Genomic DNA, 12,938 nt, shown 5'->3' on the forward strand with positions numbered 1-12,938 from the left:
ATATATTTTCAATTGAATTCGTATTTAATTAACTTATAATATCAGGTTAAAGAATAAATTTTATAATAAGTATAGATATATAAACATAAGCGGAGCTAAAGAGGTTAGCAGGACTATCTTTTTAATTTTTTTATAATTTCTAAAATTTTAAATTAATATATAATAAAATTACATTTTTAACCCTTTAAGAAAAGATAAAAATTTAATTTAACTATCTAAAAATGATAAAATAAAGGTTATTAATGTTAGATAGAATAGATTCGCAAATCGAAGTGGTTGCTATCTAACCGCCGTTGTTCATCCCTCGTTGTGGCAGCTGCTTGAAACAATGCAGAAATGCATCAAACCGTACGCCTTTCACGCCAGCTTTCACACTATGAAACCTTCCATCTTAACCCAGCGTTATTCAATTCCAACATCAAGGCCTTTATTCAACATGGCCAATTCACTAAAGCCTTACAGCTATTCTCTGTTTCTCCACTTTCAATCACCAATTTCGCTTTTCCCTCTCTTCTTAAAGCTTCCACTTTCCTCTCTAACCTCAACTATGGAAAAACCCTCCATTTCACAATCATCCAAGTGGGTCTCCACTCCGACCCTTATATCACAACTTCACTCATAAACATGTACACCAAATGTGGGTCATTTTCTTCTGCAGTTAATGTGTTCGAAGAAATGGTTACAAGAGAAGGCTTTGTTGAAGATGTCACTTTATGGAACTCTTTGCTTGATGGGTATCTCAAATTTGGTCAAATAAACGAGGGTTTGGCTCATTTTAACAAAATGCAGGCGCTTGGGGTACTTCCTGATGCTTACTCACTTTCTATTCTTCTTGGTGCTTTGGGGTTGAAGGAAGGAAAGCAAATTCATGGCTACATTGTTAGGCATATCTTTAAGAGTGATCCCTTTTTGGAAACTGCATTGATTGGTATGTATTCGAGTTGTAGTCGAATAATGGAGGCCTGGTTTGTATTTGACCATTTGGAAGATAAGAGCAATGTGGTTGTTTGGAATGTAATGATTGGTGGTTTTCTCGAGAATGGAGGATGGGAATGGAGCTTAAAGTTGTATTCTTTAATGAAAGCTGAGAATGTTAAGTTTGTATCAGAATCGATTAGTAGTTCCTTGAGTGCCTGTGTGTATGGCGATGTTGTGGATTTTGGGAGGCAAGTTCATTGTGATTTGATCAAAATGGCATTTGAAAATAACCCTTTCGTTTATACTTCTTTATTGAGCATGTATGGAAAATGCCAATTTGTTGAAGATGCTGAAAATGTTTTCCGTCAGGTATTGGATAAAGGAATTGAGTTATGGAATGCTATGATATCAACTTTTGTTTGGAATAAATATTCTTTTGCCTCTTTTGAGGTTTACAACAAGATGAGATATAATGCAATAACCCCTGATTCTTTCACAATATCTAATGTTTTATCATGTAGCAGTATGATTGGAATATATAATGTTGGGCGGTCAGTTCATGCAGAATTAGTGAAGAGACCTATAGAGAATAGTACTGCAGTTCAGAGTGCATTGTTGACCATGTACTGTAAATGTGGCAGTGTTGGTGATGCTAATTTCATTCTTAGCACAATGAGGGAAAAGGACGTGGTTGCTTGGGGTTCGATGATATCAGGTTTTTGTCAAAATAGGAAGTTCAGAGAAGCTTTAGATTATTTTAGAAAAATGAAGGCAGATGGAGGAGTAAGACCAGATTCTGATATTATGTCAAGTGTCATCAACGCATGTACAGGATTGGAGAATGTAGATTCAGGGTGCATGATCCATGGATATGTTATCAAAAGTGGTTTGCACCATGATGTTTATGTTGCTACTTCCCTTGTTGATATGTATTCGAAATGTGGTTTCCTGGGTATGGCTGAACGTTTATTCTCAGATATGCATGAGAAAAATCTTGTTGCTTGGAATTCCATGATATCAAGCTATTGTCGAAATGGTCTGCCTGACCAGTCTATAAAGCTTTTCTCTAAGATAATTCAGCATGGTTTTTATCCAGACTCTGTATCCATTACAAGCATTCTCACTGCAGTTTCATCCACAGCAGCTTTACTAAATGGAAAGATTATCCATGGATATGTTGTTAGGCTAGAGATTGAATCTGATATTCATCTGGAGAATGCATTGATGGATATGTATATTAAGTGTGGATTCTTAAAATATGCTGAGTATATATTTCAGAACATGTCTCAGAAAGATTTAGTTACATGGAATTGCATGATTTCTGGCTATGGATCTCATGGCGATTGCATTGAAGCATTGTCATTATTTAATGAGATGAAGAACAGTGGAATCAAACCTGATGATGTTACTTTTCTTTCCCTGATTTCATCTTGCAATCATGCTGGTTTAGTTGATGAAGGCCACAAGATATTTCAATCCATGAGAGCGGAGCATGGGGTTGAACCTAAAATGGAGCACTATGTGAACATTGTTGATCTGTTTGGCCGTGCTGGACGTTTAGATGATGCTTATAATTTTGTAAAATCCATGACCATTGAACCTGATAGGAGTGTTTGGTTGAGTCTGTTGTGTGCCTCCCGAACCCATTTAAATGTGGAGCTTGGTGAACTGGCAGCTCACTACTTACTGAAACTGGAACCAGACAGGGGCAGCAATTATGTTCAATTGTTACATTTGTATGGAGACGCTGAATTATGGGAGAAAGCTGCAAACATCCGAGCAACAATGAAAGAAAAGGGATTGAAGAAAACCCCTGGATGTAGTTGGATTGAACTTAGGGATAGAGTTGATGTTTTCTTCCCAGGAGATTCATCTTCCATGAGAACAGTGGAGATTTATGAGATATTACATAGCATTGGGAAGCATATGGAGAAGGAAGGAGGTGATTCTGAAATTATGGAGACAATTTCAGACCTGTAAGTATGAAAAATTAATTTTGAAATTTGGAAGTGTATAAACAAAATTAAAAAGTCTGAAAGATGTGAATTTGTCTTTATGATCAAAATGAGTAAAAATGGAATGACTCCTTTGTTCTCTCTATTTATTGCATTTTATAGAATTTGAGAAATATGCAACTGTGAGGTGGGTTTTCTTACCTAAACAGTATAAAAGCTACCGCACAGTTTGACATCTTCATTTGCTGTAAGAGGTTTCCATTTTTGTGCACTATATGCTGCTAATCTATGACTGCTTGCATGTTATTTACTTTTCCTTGGATGCATGCAGTAGCTTTCTTCATTCATCAATAACCTTCTTTCCTAGTTTTAGCAAAATCTTATGGCCCAAAAGGTTACCTGGTTCATCTTAGGATGAGATTCCAGCAACGTTAGTTACCCTTTTTTATTTTTCCCCTTTCTTTAAGAAAAAGAGAGATACTTGTACTTCCAGTTGGTGTTGAAAGTTGCCAAGAATTTGTCTACAATATGCTTGTATATATCGTTCAGTGTACCATATTTTTGTGTAATAAAATATTTGTACAACTTGGTGTTGAAGTTGGCAAGAATGTCTACAATATGCTTACATATATTGTTCAGTGTACCATATTTTTGTGCATTCGAAATGCAATTGTTGAGATCCAGTTTTAAGGATTTGTTTTACAAGATGTTTACATATAAATTACTCAAACAAGACTCGAGAGAAAAAAAACTCAAATTTAATTAGGTCATTGTCAACAAGCCAAACTTGTGTTCAAGTTTTTTTTATATCTAGCTTCTAAGATCTAGCTTGAGTAGCTTATGAGTCAAACTAAGTTTTTCTATTTTTATTTAGCATTCAACAAAAAAATCTCTATTCAAACTTGAACTTACGTTCAAGATTAAGCATAAAACCAAGTATAAAGTCGAATGTTTTATTAAGTAGATGAACCTAATCAAATAGAGTTTAAGTCAAATCGAGATCTTCAAAAATGAACTCGATCGAGCTTGCATCCTGTTAACCACAATCTGAATATATCTGATAATGGTACAATATATGTAACATGAATCACCAGAGAGATCATTCAAGTTACGAACCTAAAAATTTTTAGCTTCAATAGCATATAAACCATGCTTTGAACATGGAATATTCCGTGTTTTCTGTACTTCTCTATGTTTTATTTATGGTTTATGACAAATAGTTTCTATAAAAATCAGATCATATTTATGATTTGACCAAGTAATTTGCTATTCAGTCAGGAAAATAGTCCCTGGAGAGATCAGCTTCAACATCCCACAAGCAATGCCTAAGATTTTGCGGATTTGTCTGCCATGCGCTTGTGAACCGGCTTTAAGAGAATGCTAACCGAGATACTCAGGTTCCACGGAGGGAACGAACACGGTCTTGAATCAACTTCCTCTCCCAATCTGCTACACCCTCAAAAGCATGTTCAGGAAGATTTTCAAAGGGCTCCTTCCATGGATCATTCTTAGCCAGATCATAGGTGGCTCCTCGTATTGCTCTTTTATTGGGTCCACAAGGTCGTTTTGAGGTCAGTGCTTCGAATGCTGTATTTAGCTGACAGTTTTAACAGATACCAAGCACTGAAACTTCATAAGCTAAAGACAATTATGTTATAGAATCTATTTTATTTGGACTCAGGTAGAAGAGTTGGATATGAGTATGTGGCGAACATAGAATATTTTTCTATGTATTTTGAGGGTTCTTGCCTCCTTGGAGGATCATATCTCTTATACCCTTGTCCGGAAACGCATCAAATATGAGTACTTCAAAAAAAAAAAAAGAGTTGGAGCAACGTAGGTAGAATTAGAGGAAGTGGATGATGCAATGTAGAATACTTACATTCATGCCGCAGAACCAGAACATATATGCAATAGCCACTGCTGGAGCTCTACCTAAACCAGCTGTGCAGTGCACATATACTCTTCCTTTTCCCTCAGCAATGGCCCATTCCAATGAAGAAACAGCTTTAGGTAATATATTTCTCAAGGAATCTGGATCAAAGTCTCTTGCCTACCAATGCATAAGATAGCAGGATCAATTCAAGCATCCAAAAACATTAAACTTACTTACAAGTTATCATTTGATTCACTTGTTTATGATATCCAAACAGGACCGATAATTTTCTTTAATGAAGCCTACATTTCCTAGAAGTCGTTCAAACTTCATTTAAGGAGTGTTGTTGATCTGATTCATTTTTTCCTGAATGAATAAATTATTATAAAGTATGAGAAAATTTTACTTACAGGTGTTCTCATATGACGAATTCCAAGTTGTCAACATCTTTTGATTATAGGCTGCAAGTCGATTCCCCAATACTCGATGTCATTGTCCTGCTGCAGGTTCAGTATATAGGCCACCTTCTCTTCTTGTTTCAGATGATCTATGTCTTCGGGTTTCTGGGGCTGAGAGCCGACAATCAAATTGTCAGTTATCAGTGTGTAGTTCATGCCTGAAAAACAAGACATGGATCATCAGAATAATTGATCAACATGTATGACTACCTTGATATTCAGTTTTTGTATTGGAAATTATAATGCAAGTACTTGCAACCATGATCACTAACACAAGGGTACTCACACAGCAAACACACTTTTTGTCTTGTAATATTAACTATCACAGATCAAGAAGAGGTGGCATTGTCTTGAAAGATGAAGTGCTGAAATGTAGAAGTGGACAACTAGGAATACAAATGTTTGCAAAATGCAGTACCAGACCAGGTCTATAAACTTGTTCTCTTGATGATACTATGTTTAGGGATAAATGAACATATGGAGCATAGTTCCTAGCTTGAGAATAATGGCAAAGATTGCTGTAATATATTATAGAATGTTTTGGGGAAATTTTCAAATGCTCTATTAGATAGATGTCACTTTGTAGATTAAGGTAGTAGAGATCCTAACTAATCTTTTTTTTGCCTAAGTTATTCAAACTCTGCTTGACTTTTGAACACAAGTACGACTTAAACACGGGTTTAACTATGCTTTTCCATGTATTTGGAGGATCCTAGAAAAATCATATTCCCATACTTATGTCTAAAAACATGTTAAACACAAGTATTAAAAAAAAACAACAAAACAAAATGAAGAAGCATAGCAACAGAGATTTTTGCTAAATCTTCTTTTCATCAGACTGTACACACTCCTTGGTTTGCCATCTATCAAACTTGGAAATCTAGTTGATAAGCTGGGAAGCAACGGACATATTGAAGAGAGTGGATTACTATCATAAATCAGTTCAGTTACGGCAAGCTTCCCGTGTTGCTCAACTCATCATTTTTATTGAACTATTTGTGTCCAGCAACGATGTTCGACACCTATCCAAATATATAAAGATGGAACCTTTCAAGGATCTCCCAGGTACATAGAGAACTTAAAAAACATTGATCATACTCATGTCAGAAATATATCATATCCAAAAGTAACACTTGGTCTGAGTTATGCTGCAACATTCAATAATATAGAAAGCAAAAAAACCCACCCGCCTTGGGGGGGGGGGTGTTCAGAGTCTCATTAGCAAAATGCAAACTTAAACAGGAGATTTCCAAAGTCAATTTTAATAAAGTTGAGCTCTAGGGTTTCTGATTATCTTATAGAATGAGGAGACAAATCAAAAGTTATGAACAGAAGATGGATCAGATGTCATACCAGAAATAAGGAAAAGTTCCTTACTTCCATTAAATATTTTAATCAACGCCCCTTGTTTGTAATAAGCATGATTCTACTTTAAAAAGTTACAAAAAGTCACATGATACAACACAATCCAAAGTCAAAAAGTGCTTTATGGATCTAGATCCATATTCCTAATTAATATATAATTTCATCACTAACTCAAAGTATAATCAATTTGGTTCATACAATCACTTTTATGGTAATGGCTACTAATATAGGTTTAGAATTCAATTCCCAGCATCTATAACCGTTTCCCCATTCTCATGCTAAGGCATTACCGAGTTGGTTGATACATCTACCTTTTATGGATAGCTACTCCCATAAAGTAGCAGCAACTTTTTATGTACTTAAGAAAAACAACCCAAACTAGAATAAGAAGAAAAAAAATACTTTGCACATCCAGATTCTAGCACACAAATGTCTCTTTTAGGGTTAAAATAAGAAAGTTTATCCAAATAACATAATCTACCAATTTGATTAACCAAAACTACCGAAACCCAAAAAGAAATGGGCTTTATAGAGAAAAAGCTAACCAAGGTCATGATGATACTCATATGGATTCCTCATCATTTTCTTCATGGCAGTGTTATACTCTTCCATCCTGCTCTTGGACCTCACAGAAACCTTACTGTTTCTGGGATTATCATCAATCCCAGTCTCGGTTTCAGCTAAGTTACAGAAAATTCTAGGAGCACCCATTTTAGATTGCTTCTTGGGGAGCATGAAATTGAACCTACATTTGAAATTTGCAGGAAAAAGTTCAGTTTGTGATGGGTTTAGGAAGACTGAAGAGAAACAAGCGGTGCTGTTTATGGTACTCATTTGTGCTGTTTCTTGTTGCTTTGATATTGTTGGGTTTGGGTATGTCAGATTTTATAGTTTAGATTTTAGTGAATGGACTTGACTATGTTGCCCCTTTCATGATTTTCGTCGCATCTGTGTCCTCAAACTCAAGCTTACCGTCCATTTTTTTGGGCCCCAACTTGTTCGAATCTAGAATTCCCATAAATTCATTATCAACCATAAATTCTAATATGCAAGGGAACAAAATTAATTACTTTTTCCTCATTTTTATTTTAACTTTTTTAATTAAATTATAATATTTAATTAATTAGAATATGTGATTAATAATGCTTCTTAAATTAATTTTTTATTTGAAATGGTGATAATAAACCAATTCAAATCCTTTTCTTTTTAGCCAAAATATAAAACCCAACATTTTAAAATTTTCGTCACCTCGATCACATTATCATTTCAAATAGAAAAATTATAAAAAAATCATTTCATAATAGCTTAATACATGTTTTTTCACTTTATTTATTAAACTTTTTTTTATCTTAAATAAGTACTTAAACTATTATTATGTTATCTGATTCAATTTTGTTTTGTTAAGGTGTTAGAAAAATTGGATTGGATACCACGTTGTACCAATTAAAATGTGCCATGTGAGACCTTTCAACCAATCAAAGTATGTCATATGACATTTAAGGTTATTTAAAATAAAAAATTCACCCACCATTGATTAAATGCAAATCGACATTGACTATCGTTAATCACCATTGATTGGTGTTCACCAAATTAACCATCCAAGTGCACATCACCTTTCTTTTTTATTTCTTAGTATTATAATATTATTTAAAAATTTAAAAGTTTAAAATATAATATATAAATATTTAATTGTTTTTAAAAGTTTAAAAACTTCTAAAATTCTAAAATATATAGTTATAAATTAAAAAAAACAATATATTATATAAAATTGAAAACTTGTCATAAATGTTTTTTTTCAAAAACTCTAAACTCTAAAAATTCAAAAGAAATATCTAAATTTCTAAATTTCCAAAATAAACAAAGTTGATAAAAAAATATATAAAGTTTTAAATTTTTATAAATTTAGATATATATTTTTTTGAAATTGTAGAATGTAGAGTTTTTAAAAAAATAATATTTGATAAGTTTTCAATTTCTATATAAATTTTTGATTTTTTTAATTTATATTTATATATTTTAGAATTTTTAAACTTTTTAAACTTTTTAAAAAAATTTGAATTATTATTATTATATTATATATGAATTTTTACATTTTAAAACAATATATTATATAATATTAAAAAAAAGAAGGGTGATGTGGTGCATTCTAATAGCGCCACGTGGATGGTCAACTTGGTTAATAATTGCTTAAGGATCTATCAACATTGACCAACGCTGGTCAATGTCGATCAATGTCTAGACAATATTTTTATTTTAAGTAACATTAAGTGGCACATGTCACATTTTGATTGGCACCACGTGATAATCGAATTTTTTAACTCCATTACAAGAAAAAGGTTGAACCAAATAATGGAATGATAGTTTAAGCACCAATTTGGATGAAAAGAAGTTAAAAGTACCAAAATGAAAAAGCGGACATAGTTCGAGGGCCAAATTGAGCATTAAGCTTTCATAATTTAAAAAAATACTATTTAAGAGTTTTTTAGTCTTTTCATTTTGACAAAAATGAATAAAAATATGTATATGAAGAGATTTAAACCCACGTCAATTAGATTAGTAAAATTTTAAATATATCACTCAACCAAAACTTTGTTATAATATTTTTTATATGTTTTTATTTTAGTATGCACAATTTAGTAGTTTTATTTTGATGATAACACAATGATAAATGATTGTAGTGCATTTAGTATTGTTAATATGATGTATTTATGTGTTTAAATTTTGTTTTACTCATAATTTATTTTAATTTTTTATTTTATTATGTAATTATGATTAATTAATTTTAAATTATAGATTTCCTTTTTATTTTATACTATTATTAAACACACACATGTGTTTTAAATCCATGGTTACCACATGCATACACTTGCAATAAAATTTCTAATAAACATTTAAGCATGCTTCATGAAAAATTAATTGGAATGCAAATTAATAAGATTTTTTCATTTACTCAAAATATAATATAATACGTTTTTTTTATGCAGAAGTTGGGATGGGTAACATGGTTTGAATCTATGCTAGTATGACAAGAACTTAAATCATCGCTCCATACAAATAAAGACACGTTGTAATATTTGTTATATAATCATTACTTATTATTGAAACCTTTTTTTTGAAATTAACTTTTATTTTAAAAGCTAAAGTGAAGTCACCACCAATCTTTTTTAATTAAGTGTGATTGGATCACCTCAAAACTTATTTTAATAAAACATTAGATTTATTAAAACGATACTTTTCTGCCTACAAAAATCCATTAAATGAGTTTGGGAGTCAATTTCGTATGAGGAAGGGTTAGCACCCTCATAACGCCAAAAATTGGTACCTAGTTGATTACTTAATATCTTGATGTTGAAAATTGAAAATTCAAAAAGAATCCATTACAGATAAAATACAATCCCTCATTACATGACATTATTTTCTTAAAATATCGCCAACTAAGTTAAATTTTGTGGAAAAAGCTTTATTTCAAATTAATTGAGAAGAAAAGATCACGTCCCGTAAGTTAGGGCATGTTGTCTCAAATCCTCGACAATAAGAATAATCGCTATTTGATTATGACTTAAATCCCATGTGTTTCTACTTTAAATAGGATATTCAATTACTTAAATTAACGGAGAAAGTCAGACTCTGTAAGTTGGAAGTACAACCTCTCGGATCCCTAAAATAAAAAAAATATTGCGTCAGTTTTAAATTATTTGTTATGCGATTGTGCAAAGGAACAGATGAACATATGTAGCAAATATTGACAATATTTGAGGATGGCAAAATTATCACATTTACTAAATAAATAACATAAATATCAAAATGAATTGACAATAATATAATGAGTGCAAATAAAAAGTAATGAAATAAATAAGAAAATATTCTATTGATAATATTCATAATGATAATAATACTACTAGTGAAGTAATATAAAATGTATGAAAATAATATAATTATATTCATAAAATATTAATTCTTTGATTGAATTTTAAAAAAATTAATATTAATTAACAATAATGATTATCTAATAATATTAATAATACTAATAATATCAATAATTAAAAATAAAATGTAAAGCCTAGTCGGAATAGTGCTTTTAGGACCACAAATTCGACGTAAGAAAATTTATTTTTATTATATTTTTATGGTCTACGATTTCAAAAAATCATTTCGTGAAAATTTTGTTAGAAAATTTTAACGTTTGGCCACTCAATTTAGTCAAAAGGACTAAATTGTAAAAAGTACAAAAGTTGAGATCTACATGCTAGAGGTGTCCAATTGTTATGAAATTTTAAATTGGAGGTCCTTAAATGGTAATTATACCATTGGATAATTATTTGGACAAAAATAGACATGAAATAGGTGAAATAGAATATTTTTAAGTTAGGGGCATTTTGGTCATTTAGTAATTAAAAGAATTAAAAAGCCAAAATCAAAGCAAAATTGTGTCCATCTTCAAGCTATGGCTGAATTTCACAAGGGGAAACCATGGCTAGGGTTTTTCAAGCTTCCAAGCTTGATTGTAAGTCCGTTCTAGCCCCATTTTTAATGTTCTTTACATTTTTAAGATTCTCGTAGCTCGGTTTAGCTATTTCCACCATTATTTTGAGCTAGGTTTTGTGTTTAAAAATTTACCCATGGATGACATGCATGTTTTTTTATGTTTAATGGTGGAATATGAATGCTCAGTGTGTAATAAACTACTTTTACTAAGTGATTTTCGGTGAAATTGTAAAAAAGGACAAGTTTGTAAAAAGTTGTACAATGTGTGTAAGTGTGTGAATAAATGGAAATTGTGGACTTCTATAGTTATAAAAATGGTTCAGCTAGGCTTAAAATACAAGGAAATTGAATAAAAATCATTTTACTAGCCTAGGGGAAAAAAGTGTAAATATGACAAAGTTTAGGGGTAAAAATATAAATTTTGTCAAAATGTGAATTTAGGCTAATTTGAGTAGCAGGATGAATAAATGAGTTAAATGTGTTGTTATAGATCAATGAAAACGAGATTCGAACTTAGAACGGGAGGAAAATAAAGAATATAATGAATAAGTCCTTTTCTCCGATTGTGATACCGAGGTAAGTTTGTATGTAAATAATATATCATTTTTACTTATGTTATAATATTTTGTTATTATATGAGAGGTGGTTGCATATTGAATGATCACTTGATGTAAATTATGAATTGAAATTGATTATGGTTGAATTGGTAAAATGTTCAAAAGTGAGGAATTTCCCGGTTGGACCTTCGGAATAGGAAAGATACGAATGATCCATTGTGAGAACAAATGTGTAGTACTATGTGCAGGCTACTATGTGTTTAAAATGGTTTTAGGTCACGTGTGTAGTACCAAGTGCAGGCTACTACGTGTACCAAATGGTTAGGTCGCATGTGTAGTACTAAGTGCAGGCTACTATGCGTACCCGATAGCTTTGATCACATGTGTGGTACTAAGTGCAGGCCACTATGTGTAAAAGATAGCTTTGGTCACAAGTGTGGTACTATGTGAAGGCCACTTTGTGAAGAAGGTAGCTTTGACTACAAGGGTGGTACTATGTGCAGGCCACCGGGCATCCGTTATTATTCCGATGTGTTCAACGGGAAATGACAAGGTGTAATTGAATATGACTATGTGATGAATAAGTGAAGGTTCGAGTGTGTAAACTTATGAGCAACGTGCTCGACATGTGATCGAACTTTGGTAAGATTGATATGGATTAAGTGTTACAATGAAAGTCACTACAAAGAAAATATGAAAAAGTGAAATTTAGTAATAAAACAGTTTTGGACAGCAGTAGTTGTGTGACATTGAACAAAAAATGGTGGAAATTGAATTAGAAGTTGAATAAGATATGAAATAAAAGCTTACTGAGTCTATTTTCATATAAAAGAAACGGTGTAAGAAAATAATTTCATATTATGAGATATTTGAATTTTTGTGAGATAGAGTCAGAATGATTTTGGAATCCCCTGTTTTGATTTGGGAAAATCATTAAAAATTGTAAAAAAATAATTATGGTTTATAATTTATATGATTAAAATCCTTAATGATTCTATTTTCGAAAGAAACAAATAGGAACATTATCCAAATCTTGTACGAAGAGATAATTAATTTTTAGTTCAGAGAGGTCAGAACTATTGGACAGCAAAACAGGGGTGACTTTAAAGAATAAACTGTACTTATTGGCTAAATAAAAAATTCTTGAAATTTTATGGTAAGAAGATATATGAGCCTAGTTTTAGGGAAAATTAGCAAATCTTAGTTTGGAGTTTCGTAGCTCAAGATATAAATAATTTAGTGACTGTGACTCGAGTAGACAGCTTGAGATAAACATGAATAAATAGTGGAACTATGTGCAACTATGATTGTATTATCTTGAGAA

The 12,938-nt window shown here is 31.8% G+C and overlaps 1 protein-coding gene and 1 pseudogene across 1 annotated transcript; one reads left to right on the forward strand and one right to left on the reverse strand.

The window, feature by feature from the left end:
- The first annotated feature begins 244 nt into the window (after positions 1 to 244).
- LOC107904442 (pentatricopeptide repeat-containing protein At2g40720) lies at positions 245 to 4,733 on the forward strand. Its single transcript, XM_016830831.2, has 2 exons — positions 245 to 2,894; positions 4,148 to 4,733. Exons 1-2 carry the CDS (start codon positions 337 to 339, stop codon positions 4,200 to 4,202), a joined length of 2,613 nt encoding a protein of 870 aa, XP_016686320.2. The 5' UTR covers positions 245 to 336; the 3' UTR covers positions 4,203 to 4,733.
- Positions 3,877 to 7,439, reverse strand: LOC107904443 (phosphoglucan phosphatase LSF2, chloroplastic-like; annotated as a pseudogene).
- Positions 7,440 to 12,938: the final 5,499 nt, after the last annotated feature.

Source organism: Gossypium hirsutum, chromosome A05 (assembly GCF_007990345.1).
Source record: "Gossypium hirsutum isolate 1008001.06 chromosome A05, Gossypium_hirsutum_v2.1, whole genome shotgun sequence".
NCBI lineage: Eukaryota > Viridiplantae > Streptophyta > Magnoliopsida > Malvales > Malvaceae > Gossypium > Gossypium hirsutum.

Excerpts from the sequence above, each read along its gene's own strand:
- LOC107904442 (XM_016830831.2), top strand. The coding sequence starts at position 337 with ATGCATCAAACCGTACGCCTTTCACGCCAGCTTTCACACTATGAAACC. Across the intron at positions 2,895-4,147 it reads ATGGAGACAATTTCAGACCT|TCAGGAAAATAGTCCCTGGA; the intron begins GTAAGTATGAAA and ends TTTGCTATTCAG.